Source organism: Acinonyx jubatus, chromosome C1, assembly GCF_027475565.1.
Source record: "Acinonyx jubatus isolate Ajub_Pintada_27869175 chromosome C1, VMU_Ajub_asm_v1.0, whole genome shotgun sequence".
Lineage (NCBI taxonomy): Eukaryota > Metazoa > Chordata > Mammalia > Carnivora > Felidae > Acinonyx > Acinonyx jubatus.
In genome coordinates, this window is record NC_069381.1 from 215,490,183 (window position 1) to 215,503,525 (window position 13,343).

Here is a 13,343-nt window from a genome sequence, read left to right on the forward strand (position 1 = left end):
CTGCGTTTTGCTATGTCTTCCCTCTTGCTCTCCCACGCGCCCCGAACCACCCCACAGGGAAGCTGTCCGCTTCTTCCCTGCTCCGTATCGGAGCGCCAGCTGCGTGATGGGCCTGTTCTCTCTGCCGCTGTTTGACGGGACATGGGGACATCCTTACAGCTGCGTTGTGCTCGGGTGCTCTCACCCATGTCCTGTTGCTTTGTTGTGTACAACTTTTTATTATAAAAATGCAGAGTTGGGGCGCCTGGGTAGCTCAGGGTCAAGAGTCTGACTTCGGCTCAGGTCACGATCTCACAGTCCGTGGGTTCGGCCCCGCGTCGGGCTCTGTGCTGACGGCTTGGAGCCTGGAGCCTGCTTTGGATTCTGTCTCCTTCTCTCTCTGCTCCTCCCCTGCTTGCACTCTGTCTCTCTTTCTCTCAAAAATAAACATTAAAAAGAAAGAAAGAAAGAATGCCACAAGACCTTGGAAGCGGTGAAATGGTGCAAAGTGTCATTGGTCCCCTTGAGATACAGGCAGAGGCGATGCATTTGGAAATCACTTACCGTATGGTGGGTTTTGTATAGTGTAGGAAAGTTTTGACACTTTCAAATAAAGTGTAACAACCTATAGTTCTTGTGTTTTCTTTTAAAATTGATAATCTACAGTTGCCAAGCTGATGTTTAAGTTTAGATTTATTTTTGAGGTTAGTATATCATATTCTTTAGTTGTCTTATAGATCATAAATAATTAACGATTGGAATCAGGCTGTTTAAAGCATTTTTATAGATCAAACAAAATTTCCTTAGAAAATTGCGTGTCTTCTATTGTATGTAGTTCTATTACATAAAATCAGGTCTTTGATAGTTAATGATAGTTTGATTCTGATATAAACTGTTTATTTGAATACTTTAAAGAAATTGTAAGGTTGTGTTTCAGGAAAGGGAACAATTTTTCTAATTTTATTTTTGTCTCCTGATTTCATTTTAGAGAGTGAGGTCCTGTGGTGATGGGTTAGCTTTCTACCCTGGGTCCTGCCACAGTTTAAAATCTGTTCCTCTAGCACCTCCTGCCCCTTATTTTTAGTATAAAAAAATGTTTTATTAGGTGTTTGATATTTTTTTTATTTTCATAGACATTGGCACATTAGTCAGCCATCAGTACACAAGTTATTTGGGAACTTTCAATCTCTAGGACTGTGCACTGTGCTGGAAGGATTTTTCTCTTCGCCCTGCTTTCCTGACACGGCCACCTATTTGCGGCTTCTCAGTTGGGCCTGGCCGCAGTGGGGAGGTGGGTGGAGAAGGTTCTGGAAATGGCGGTGGAGGGGCTAGTTGGCTTCGGCCGTGGGGACTCCACGCCTCCGCCTGGGCTGAGTGGGCCTGGGGTCTGCTCACAGTCTGGGCACCCCTTCCCTCTCCTGATCCCACAGCCACGCTGAGAGGAATGTTCTGGGTGTGAGTTCTCCAAAGCTGCCTTCAGTGGGTGTTCTGGGAGCTTGTGGGGTGGGAGAGCAGGGTAAGTACTGGAGCCGGAGGGGACCCGCCTGTGTGTGCGTCTTCGTGACCCATTTTAAACTGTTTTATGTCAGGCACAAAAGAAGCTAATACTAACTCAGCTAACGTTTCAGACGATAATTCAGCTAGTCTGAGGCGTGAGCACGTCGAGCCAGAACCAGCAGTGAAGCAGAAAGGTAAGCGGGACACCGTCTCCTCACTCCTTTCTCGGTGAGGGAGAGGGGTCCCCCCAGATGTAACCCCGAGGGGCTCCTCTCTCCCCAGAGGGCGGCAGCCAGGTCCCCTTGGCTTTCTGACCCACACGGAGTCCAGTCCCTGGTTCTTCATTGGGACTGGATGTGGTGGGTGGCCCACTGTCGCCTTTTCACATCAGCTGGGCTAGGGCAGGCTGGTCACTGCGTGGTGACCCCAGTGTTCTTTCTGGGGTGGCGGGCGGAGCCCAGGCGGAGTCGGGAACGACCCGAACCGAGCTTCAGAGTCACTGCTGGAGTCCCGTCGGCCCAGCCGCACACCTCCCACGTTTCGTGTTCAGAGAGGACTTTTAAACATCTCGGGACACTGCCCTGACCCGACGTTTCTGTCATGTCCTCGGGGTGTCCTAAGTCGCACCTTGGTGAGATTCTGCTCTGGGCCTGGTTTTTCTCTGCATCGAGAAAACATTGTGGTGAAAGATGCGTCCGGCGTTTGTCGGGCACGTGTCGGGCTCGGAGGGGACGTCCCGCAGCCAGCATCCGCGGGCCGGGTGACACTCGTCGGCTCGTGCACGCCGCAGGCTGGGTGCGTGGCAGGCCCGAGGCGGTGGGCACGGGGACCCGGCCTGGGGGGCGCCGTGTGGTGAGGGGTGCTGGCCGGGAGCGTGGGGGCCACGGGGCCGCATGGGGGTGGGTGCGTGCTGGCTGAGCGGCTGAATCGCACGTGGGTCGTGTCAGTTTGGTCCAGGTGGGGGTGGCCTGGGCCGTGTGGGCGGTGGGGGGACAGGCAGGTTCCGGAGTGCTCCGGGCAGGGTCTGCCCAGGGAGGGGGTGTGTGTGGGCGGGGAAAGAGGCAGAGCTGGTGAAGGGTCCTGACGAGACCTGCGCCCCTGAGGCTGGAGCCCTCGCCAAAGGGCGGGGGACCCCACCCGTGAAGGGGTGAGGCCGCTGTGAGCTCACCATCCGGGTGTCAGCCTTGAGCTCCAGCAGCCACGGTGTGTCCCCAACCCGATGGCGTGAGTTTCAACGAGAGCTTAGGAGTCTGGGGTCTAGGGCCAGGCAGCACGGTGTCAAGGAGAGGGTCTGCTGCTACCTGCTTTGGCCCCAGGGCAGGCCCGTCCCGGGGTTGAGCCCAAGCCCCCCGTTGCCATCACCCCGTCCTTCCAGTGGCGCTGTCTGGAAGTGCCATTTCTGGGTGCTTCCTAACCACCAACCCATGGTTGCACTGGGCCTGGCCGCTGCCCTGTCACTCTGTGCAGCGTGACCTCTGGGAGGCTCCTGTGTTCCCTACGTACGGGCCCTGAAGGGCCTGCCGGTTCCCGTCGCCCCGGAGGCGTGGCCTCTCCTGTCCCTAGAGCCACCTTCTTTGGGGCATCATTCACGTGGCTCTATGACCGGTGACCAGAACGTTCTCAAGTGCGCCTCAGCGGGCAGGCTAAGGTGTCCGAGGAGCACTCTTCCTCCTGTGGGTGCGTGTGTGCCCTCGGGGCGACCCCGGGTCCCTGGCGCTGACTCAGACCCGTGCAGCTTCAGTGCTTCTGCAAACGTGGTCGTGTCACACAGAGATTGTCCTCCTGTGACTTGGGGTCCACCCCACCCCTGCCGGGCCTTCACTCGTGTGCTTGTGGCCACGTAGGTCACCTCTGTCCCCAAAAAGCAGCCCTTGAAGAAGGATCCTGGGTGAAAAGAGCAAAGGTAGCCCATAGGGAGCTAGGCCGTGGCAGAGCCCTGCTGGCCAGCTCTGCGGGGAGGGCCCCGTCGCTCTTGTCCAGTCGTCAGAGTGCCCGGAGCCTTGTTTGCCAGGTCACCCCTCTCGTCCCTCGTGTCCCCGTCGGTCTGCTGGCGGCTCCCTGGGCGTGTCAGCTGTTGCCTGTATCTTTCGTCTGTGTGTGTGATCCTCTCTCTTCATATCCCTTTCGTCTTTTCATTAATGGCATTTTATGGGTCATGGTTTCCTTTCTTCTTTGTCTTTCCCTCTTTGAAAACAAAGTGATCACAGTGGGACACTGGAAAAGGCTCCGAGGAAAGGGCCGTCTTTTCCCGACAGGCGTTTGTGTTACTTAGTTTGTGTTTTTCCCTAGTCCTGCTCGTTTCATATTCCGAGCTTCACTAAAACAAAAGTCGGTTTTCTGATGTGCCTTTTTTTTTTTTTTTTTTTTTTAGGTGACTCCCCTAGTAATACAGGTAAGGAATGGCCTGCACTAAGTGTGTTTGCTATAAATTGTGTGTGTGTGTGTGTGTGTGTGTGTCAATATGAACATAGACTCTCAGATTTGTTAAGGAACCATACGTGTACCACTTTAAGATTTAATCTACACACCTTATGTTCCAGAAGAATGCATCTCAGGACTCTTTCCAGAGTAAAAAGTACATTTCTAAATTCAAATTTTGATTCATTTTATTCTCTAGAATACAAAGCCTTTTTACTTTAAATAGTGGGATGAATTTAATTGCCTTAATAGAGTTTGTTACTTACTGATTAAGTCCTTTCACCAAAATGAAAAAGCTTTATTCAGATTACAGAAACAATTTGGTCCATACCCAAAGTAGAATCTGTTTAAATGCAGAAAAATATGAAGAAGGAGATGAAAAGCACTGTTTCTCATGGAAATGACCATCCTTCTAGGACCCCTGTCGTGTGTGTGTGTGTGTGTGTGTGTGTGTGTGTGTGTGTGGTGATGAGACACGCTCGTTACTGTTACATGTTGGAGTGATGACGTTTTGTGCAGAGGGTCCGGTGTGCGGCTGGGGTTACCCACCGCCCGTCACTAATACATGGTGGCAGGTGACCCTCTTGACACCGCTGATTACACACGTCCATCCTTCTCAGGTTGTAGCTGACCGGATCCATCCACCTTTTCAAAGAAACAGAATCGGTTTGTACTTCCAGGGTTCGAACGCCATCTCCCAGATCTTCCCCACCTCTAGAAACGACTGTTCTGTCTTCATTAAAATGATAGATGAATAAAGCTTGTTTGCATTTGCACTTACCTGATGGCTGTCTTTTCAAGCACTTACCTATTTGTGTTTCTTCCTTTGTGAATTGCTGATGCGATCGTCACGCTTCAGAAGAAGTCGGACCTTCTGTCCAGGAGAAATCCGAGCTGCCGAGCGAGCTTCCGGCCAACATCAGGTCTGCGGCCAACGTGCTCTCTCTTTGCACCTTCTGCCGTTTGTCCGGTGCTTGAGCTTAATTATGAGGAAATACCTGTACAAAGAACGCAAAAACCGTTTGCTTAATTTTCACATGCTGGGTATAAGTAACTACACATAGGGCATTTTAAAGATTTAGGGAAATTCATAATTATGGTAATGTTTTGGTTACTTTTTGGATCTTAACTTTAATGAAAATACAGGATTAAAAGACGGATACTTTCAACTTGTCAGGTTACTGGAATGTTCTTAATGCTCTGCAGACTGCGTCCTGACCAGTTGACGGTGGGAGATTAGCGATGACATTGACCTGGGTTTTCTGTCGTCCCCTTTGAATTGTGCAAGTGTGTCACATTCCCTCTCTGGTTTTCCAATATCTGGGTTTAGAAAACCACCTCGGCCTGGGAGTGCGAGACCAGCGCCTCCCCGGGTGAAGCGTCAGGACGGGGCGGAGGCGCTCACGGCGGACAGGTGAGGCCTCTGCTGCGAGGCGGGGTGAGGGTGGAGAGGGCTTCCTGATGGGGGAGTGTGTGTGGGAGGGGTTCGGGCACGCCGGGGGCGGTGGGGGGGAGCACGGGGCGAAGCGAGGCTGGGCCCCGCCGGGGGCAGGATGATGCTTTTGAGGGTTGAAGGGCCTGGTGCCGGAGAAATGTGTACCGTTTCAAGAGCTCACGCCCGAGCACAGGTTCCCTCCTGACCTTGTACAAGGTCCCCGAAGCCAGGAAGAGGGTGTGCACGTGTGCATGCGAGCCTGCATGCGTGTGCGTGCACTTGGCTGTGCTGTGATCGTGGGGAGGGAGTTACGGGCACTCGGTGAAGCGTGGTTGTGTTAGGCGGGTCGGGAGGAGGAGAAGGCAGGTGGGAGCCACGGTGCATTTAGTCTGGAGGCTTGTGGTCCAGGCACAGGTGCAGCAGAAGTTAGTGTGCGAGCAGAGGGGAGCTGACAGCGGCCTGCAGTGGGGGGTGGCAGCGGGCGGGGCAGTTCCTGAGAGTGGCCACGGGAGGCCTGAGAGAGCCCTAGGATGGAAGCGGTCACCTGGGGGGACAGGGCCAGGCCTGCGGGCTGGGCAGCTGGGTGTTAGGCTGACTCAGACCGGTGGTAGGACTCGGGGGAGAGGAGGTGCTGGGCAGGGAGCAGGACCCAGAAAAGTGGGACCGGGGGAGGCTGCTGTGTTCCTGGGAGAGACCCAGAAGCAGGGGTCTGTGGCCACATTGCCACCCCTGCCCTGGTGTTGCAACTTGGAAGAATAGGGCCCTCCAGGTGAGAGGCCGCAGGCAGAGGGCTGGTGTCCAGAGAGTGCGGCCAGGGGAGGGGCAAGGCTCTGGTTGGGGGAGGCTCTGGGGGCCCTTGTGTGATAGGGGCACAGGGAGGGGGCTGGGTGAGGACCAGAGGCCAACATTAGTAGGGGCACAGAGGGCAGGACTCACAGGGACCCAGGCCTACATTCTGTGATGTTCTGGAGGTGGTTGGTGGTTGAACTCCTCCCTCGGAGCCCGGGGTGCATGGGATTGATGCAGACGTGTGGCCAGCACATTCCTGTGTGATGTGATTTCTGGTGCTCTAGGACAGGGAGTGGCAAAGCCGTGGCCAGTGTAATTGTAGACGCACAGAACTCCGACGGTGAGGAAGACGACCAGTTTGTGGTGGAGGCCGCCCCCCAGCTCCCTGAGATGTCCGAACTTGAAGTGGTGAGTTAGCGGGAGCGTGTTTTTGTAGTTGCACTTGGACGACGCTGGAATCCATGCTCCCGCATTCAGGTTCCGGAGACGAACGTTCCTCTAACCTTTCAGTTAGATGTCCTCCTTCTTTAATTCTGTCGTTGCTTTGGGGACATCCGCAGAGGCAGGATTTCGAGAATCAGCTTTTTCCTCCTTCCTTTCCTGCCCAGGTGCCAGTGGTAGACGTGGAGGAAGAGGAGAAACACGGTGAGTGTGGGGTGCGCACAGCTGTGCGCGGGAGGGGGTCCTGTGCCCTTGAGCTCTGAGTGCCCCGTGTCGGCCAGGGTTCTGAGGAGCATCAGTGAGACACCGCAGCATGGATGGGCTCCTCCTCGGTTGGTGGCTCGTAGTCCCGGATTCGAGGGGTGCAGTGCCCCGGGACCCTGGGGCTCGGTCAGTAGCTTCCAGCGTGGCGTGGGGTTAGGGTAGAGGTTCGACCTCTGGGGTTGTTTCCAAATTGACAATATTTGTAATATTTGTTCTCTTCCCAAATGTCTTTGATTTCAAACAGTTGCAAAAGCAGGAAGAGTCTCCTAATGAACCCCCTTGTACCCATCACATGGCTTCAGCCGTGATCGGCTCATCTCGTTTTCTCTAAGTCTCTGCCTGCTGCAGACCCCCATTCCCCCACACTGTTTTCTTTGTTTTGTTTTTAAGTTTTTATTTATATTCCACTTGGTCAACATATATTGTAATATCAGCATCAGGAGTAGCATTCAGTGGGGCACCTGGGTGGCTCAGTCACTTGAGTGTCCGATTTTGGCTCAGGTCATGATCTCGCAGTTCGTGGGTTCGAGCCCCGCATCGGGCTGTGTGCTGACAGCACAGAGCCTGGAGCCTGCTTCGGATTCTGTGTCTCCCTCTCTCTCTCTCCCTGCCCCTCCCCTGCTCATGCTCTGTCTCTCTCTCTTTCAAAAATAAACACTAAAAAACAATTCTTCAAAAGGAGTAGTAGCATTCAGTGGTTCATCCCTTGCATAAAGACGTAGTGCTCAATCCTGACAAGCGCCCTCCTCAATGCCCATCACCCCTCTGACCCATCCCCCACCCGCCTCCCTCCATCACCCTCAGTTTGTTCTCTTTCGTTAAGAGTCATGGTTTGTTTCCCTCTTTTTTCCCCCTCCCATGTTTGTTTTGTTTCTTAAATTCCATGTATGAGTGAAATCATATATTTGTTTTTCTCTGATTTATTTCACTTAGCATAATATACTCTAGTTCCATCCATGTTGTTGCAAATGGCAAGATTACCTTCTTTTTGATGGCTGAGTAGTATTCCAGTGTGTGTGTGTGTGTGTGTGTGTGTGTGTGTGTGTGTGTACCATATCTTCTTTATCCATTCGTTAGTCGATGGACATTTGGGTTCTCTCCATAGTTTGGCTATTGTTGATAGTGCTGCTATAAATATTGGGGTGCATGTGCCCTATCAATTCTGTATGTTTCTATCCTTTGGGTGAATACCTATTCATATTTATCCAAATTACCCAATTGCTGAGTCATAGGATAGTTCTATTTTTAACTTTTTGAGGAGCCTCCATATTGTTTTCCAGAGTGGCTACACCAGTTTGCATTCCCACCAACAGTGCAAAAGAGTTCCCCTCTCTCTGCATCCCTGCCAACACCTGTTGTTTCTTATGTTAATTTTAGCCACTCTGATAGGTGTGAGGTGGTATCTCAGTGTGGCTTTGATTTGTGTTTCCCTGATGATGAGTGACGTTGAGCATCTTTTCATGTGTCTGTTGGCCATCTGGATGTCTTCTTGGAAAAGTATCTATGCATGTCTTCTGCCCATTTCTTCACTGGATTCTTTGTTTCTTGGGTGTTGAGTTTGATAAGTTCCTGTAGATTTTGAATACTAACCTTTTGTCCAATATGTTGTTTGCAAAGATCCTCTCCTATTCCTTTGGCTGCTTTTAGTTTTGTTGGTTGTTCCCTTTGGTGTGCAGAAGCTTTTTGTCTTGATGAAGCCCCAGTGGTTCATGCTTGCTTTTCTTTCTTGTGCCTCCAGCCATGTGTCTAGTAAGAAGTTGCTGTGGCCGAGGTCAAAGGGGTTGCTGTCTTTGTTCTCCTCTAGGATTTTGATGGTTTCCTGTCTCCCCCAGATTGTTTTCAAGTCCTGGAGAAGATCATTTCTTCTGTTAACATGTCACGTGTCCCTCTAAAAGAGAAGGGCTCTTTAAAAATATATATATAACTATAATTCTACTGTGGTAACAAAACAATTTCTTAATGTCATCAAATACTGTTTTCCTAGTTGTTTTGTATATTTTTTCTACTTTGAGTCAGAATCCAAATAAGGTCCCTGTGTTGCAGCTGATTGATGTTAACTCTTAGGTCTCTCTTAACCTCCCTCCCCTTTTCCCTCATAACGTATTTGTTGAGAAGCTGGTTGGTTGTCTGTAAGAGTTTCCCACAGTTGGGTGTTGCCTGCGATATGCCTGTGGTTTTTCACATGCTCTTCTGTGCTTGTAACTTGGTTCCAGAGACCCAGTCAGGTGCCAGAATACTTAGTAGGTGGTGGTGCTTCTTCCTGACGTCTGCGTCTCTCTCTGCTTGTGATGTTAGCCTGGTGGCAGGACGGACCTGCCCTTCCTCAAGGTTAGCCGGAGGATGCCATCGTGCACAGCTTTGCCTCCCCAGCCGTGGCCCCAGGGCTCAGTCTCTATGGGAGAGGTGGGCGGCATGATTCATGCTCTCCCTTTGTTGATGGGTTTTCCTGAGTTTGTTTCCTGTCGCCATCCAATCTGACTGTTGAGGGTTGGTGTTGATACCTGTATGAAATCACGGGTTTCCTTTTAATGCACGTAATGTGCTTCATTTCAAGCCAAGTCAGTCTTTCTCATCAGTGTTCTGACTGTCCAGTGTTGACTCAGTGGAGCCTGTTCGAGTGGCTGTCTGGGACCTTTTGACACATCCCGGGAGACTTTGCAGCTTCCTCGTCTTCTGATATGGGGAAGATGTTTGAGGCTCGCTCTGCGTGTTTCCCGCCCCATATCTGGAACCTTCCATCTCTCCACGGAGCCTGGCTGCATGTTGCCTCTGGATTGGTCATTGTGTCTAGGGGTTTTCTTACATTTTTTAAGACGAGAAAAATGTATCCAAGTTCACATTGGCATTTCTAACGCAGCTTTACTCTTTAGAGTTTTTCCTAAATCTTCGATTTTATACATGCATATCTGTCTCATGCCCCGCATCCTGGCTCCTAGCGCCGTCAGCCGTCCGTTTGCTGTCCCCTACGGCACGCACAGCACTTGGAGAACGCCACCACCGGTAATGAGCCGCAGCAGATGACTGAAAACACTAGGAGTTTTCTTGGTAGGTCTGTCTGTTCTCAGGGTGCGTCCCACTGGGGACGGACAACCAGTTAACAGAACAGTTCTTTGTTAGGCTACGCTTGCCACTTTGATGTTAAGTTTCTTAGTTTCATTTTGGTTTCAGTTTTTAGGCATTGAAAAATTGGATTTAATTTTGTTTTATGTATGTAAAGTAGTCACTTGTTTCCAAGGTCAAATGTACCAAGCAAGATAGATTCAGAGATTCGGGGCTTCTGCCCTGTCCTCTCCCTCCCCCTGTAGGAAACAGTGAGAAATACGGCTTATACTTTCCTTTAAAAAGTATATGTGAATACGTGCCTGTGTGTGTGTGTGTGTGTGTGTGTGTGTGTGTGTGTGTGTGTGTCTCTCTCTGTCTGTGTGTGTCTGTTCACCGGGATCTATGCTTCTCCATCTGGCTTTTGTCACTGGGCAGCGTGTGCTGGCATTTGCTCTGCAGCGGTGCGGGGAAGTGGCTTCACCCCTGCTCCCAGCCCCGGCCTCCCTCACCGACCAGGTGCTTGGGGTTTACTCAGCCAATTTCATGTTGATGTACATTTGGGTGAGATGGTATTTTAAAGAAAATGGTGTTTTTTTTTATGGTATTTACCCCATGGGTAATTCTTTTTTTCTAAGGAAGCTGAAGACTCTCGACTTAATATAAAAGGAGTATCTTGTGCTTAGAACCAGCTCAGAATTGTCACACGTGTTTGCAACACTTACCTGTTTAATTTACTCTTCCTCTTCATCGTTTTCCATTTACAAAGTTTTGTTTTTTTCACCTTTGAGGAACTCATTTCTTTGAAATGCTGAAATTTTTAAAAATTTAAATCCAAGTTATTTAACATACCGTGTAATAATGATTTCAGGAATAGAATTTAGTGACTCATCCCTTACATACAACACCCAGTGCTCATCCCAACAGGTGCCCTCCTCGGTGCCCCTCACCCCTTTATCCATCCCCCCTCCCACAACCCCTCCAGTAACCCTCTGTTTGTTCTCCATATTTAAGAGTCTCTTAGGTTTTGTCCCCCTCCCTGTTTTTATCTTGTTTTTGCTTCCCTTCCCTTATGTTCATCTGTTCTGTGTCTTAAAGTCCTCATGTGAGTGGAGTCATATGATGTTTGTCTTTCTCTGACTAATTTCACTTAGCATAATACCCCTCTAGTTCCATCCATGTCGTTGCAAGTAGCAAGATTTCATTCTTTTTGATTGCCAAGTAATACTCCATTATATATATAAACCACATCTTCTTTATCCATTCATCCATCGATGGATGTTTGGGCTCTTTCCATACTTTGGCTACTGTTGATACTGCTGCTGTAAACATTGGGTGCATGTTCCCCTGCGAATCTGCATTTTTGTATCCTTTGGATACCTAGTAGTGAAACACTGAAATTTTATCCTTAATTTCCACCACCAGCTACTTATCAGTGGATTGCAGGCTCTCTTGCACCAAATAAAGATTATTTGGAGCCGTTTTCAGTATAGAAAGAGGAAGAACAAGAAATTAGTGTCCTCCCCACCCCCTCCCCATTTAGAATGGAAGGGCTCCTCAGGGCGGACAATAACATAAAACCACTGATTCTCAACAGGAGGGCTTGTGAAAAAGATTCTGGAGACCAAGAAAGACTATGAGAAGCTTCAGCAGCCACCCAGACCTGGAGAGAAGGTAAGGAGGGCTTTCTGCAAAGGCTGCACACACTTGGAAGGTCCCCCCACCTCCTGGGCCGGGAGGATAGAAAACTCAGGGCTCCTCCAGTGTGTCCCAAGTGGGGCCGTGGCCTCGCCTGGGAGCTCGGGAGTCAAGGCCAGAGGCCTGTTCTGCTCTGACCCCGTGGCCATCCCCTTCCTGCCTGGTGCATCCCGTCTCCCTGCTTGCAGGGTCGGGAGGCTGGCCGCCTGCCCCTGGCCGATGGCAGGAGAAGAGCCTGGGCAGCTTCCGGTCTGGCTTTTCAGTCTACCTGCTGTTAGTATGTGCCCTCCAGCGGTCTTGCTTACTGGTGTGGGAGTACTTTTGTCGGGACTGGGCTTCCCGCCAGCCGCCGCCCCTGGGCGTGTGACCCTGGGGTTCCTGCTGGCAGGCCAGGTGCCTCCAACGTCACGGCTAGGTTTCTGTTACAGCCACTTTAAAAAATAAGAGTGTATCTTCACTTACTGGTTTTTTAACAGAAAGATGTTTTTTGGATAGTTTTGCTGGCAGCCAATAATTCCAATAAGTTTTACACACACACATGCACACGTGGATAATTCTGCCTAAAACGTCCTAGCTTGTCATGAAGATGTGGCCTGAAGCCGCCAGTGAGAAGACTGGTGAGAGTGACATTCGAAGGGCCCCTGTAGTGTCACGGGGAGGGGGAGGGGCCGGGGGGGTGGGTAATGCTGCTGAGGTCTCGCTGGACAGCCCCCGCCGCGCTGGCTCCTCTGCGGCCTGTTGTCTGTTGCTGTGGAATTTTAATGTGTCCTGCTCCCGTTCAAGCCTGCGGAGCTGGCCTGGTGTCCCTGGCCGTGTTCCTGGCACTTGAATGTGTCCCTCCAGGCTGTTCCTGGAGGTAACCTTTGAGGCTTCGCTTGGTTTAAATTTTATAGCCTTGCTTTTTATGCAAAGCACGCTAGGTCTGTGCTTCAGACTTCCTCGGAAGAGTCCATTTCAGAGTAGGTATTTTGACTTTAGAAGATACAAGGAAAAAAACGTCCTTGTTTGGTGAACAATTTGCTGTTTTAAAAAAAGTACAGTTAGTATGGGGGTGCCTGGGTGACTCAGGCGGTAGAGTATACAACTCTTGATTTCGGCTCGTGGTTGTGGGATCGAGCCCCTGTTGGGCTCCGCGCTGGGCGTGAAGCCTGCTTGGGATTCTTTCTCTGCCCTGCCCCTGCTCCTGTGTGCACAGGAGCGCTCGCTCGCGCTCTCTCTCTCAGAAAAATAAAAAAGTACAGTTTATTTCTTTTCTCATTATTTTTAACATTTATTTTTGAAAGAGCGCAAGTGGGGGAAGGGCAGAGAGAGAGGGAGACACAAGATCGGAAGCAGGCTCCAGGCTCCGAGCTGTCGGCACAGAATCTGACGCGGGGCTTGAACTGAAGAATTGCAAGATCGTGACCTGAGCTGAGGTCGGTCGCTCAACCCACTGAGCCACCCAGGCACCCCAGAAAAGTACGGTTTAGTAAGTGTTTCAAGGTCTGTGTATTACAGGCAGGGGAAACGCATGCTGCTGTGTTTTCTTTAGTGTGTTGGTAAACATCAGGTTTACATTTCGCTGACTGGTCTTCTAAAAACCTCTTAGAGTTTTTTAAATAAAAGAAATTAAAACACACCGGAAAAGTTGATGTCTTTTCTGCCTTCGCCCCAGGCCCATTGTCCCCAGGGCAGTCACAGGGAAGAGCTGGTGTGAGCCTTACTTTATAAGCAGTTCCTACTGCTTCGGGGGGGGGGGGGGGGGTTTCAGTGCTTCCCCCTGGTGCTGGTACGTTTGCTGGTC

General features: G+C 50.7%; 1 protein-coding gene across 6 annotated transcripts in view; it reads left to right on the forward strand.

Annotated features, from left to right (window-relative positions):
* Positions 1 to 13,343, forward strand: part of TRAF3IP1 (TRAF3 interacting protein 1) — a 62,487-nt gene that overhangs the window by 15,323 nt on the left and 33,821 nt on the right. For 3 of the 6 annotated variants that reach the window (XM_027046261.2, XM_027046268.2, XM_027046282.2), the window contains 7 exons: positions 1,569 to 1,670; positions 3,848 to 3,868; positions 4,754 to 4,817; positions 5,225 to 5,308; positions 6,403 to 6,526; positions 6,727 to 6,763; positions 11,460 to 11,536. In XM_027046261.2, the coding sequence (XP_026902062.2) occupies positions 1,569 to 1,670; positions 3,848 to 3,868; positions 4,754 to 4,817; positions 5,225 to 5,308; positions 6,403 to 6,526; positions 6,727 to 6,763; positions 11,460 to 11,536 (509 nt within the window). The remainder of the gene's footprint in view (positions 1 to 1,568; positions 1,671 to 3,847; positions 3,869 to 4,753; positions 4,818 to 5,224; positions 5,309 to 6,402; positions 6,527 to 6,726; positions 6,764 to 11,459; positions 11,537 to 13,343) is intronic. The other 3 variants (XM_027046263.2, XM_027046275.2, XM_027046285.2) reach the window with 3 other exon arrangements.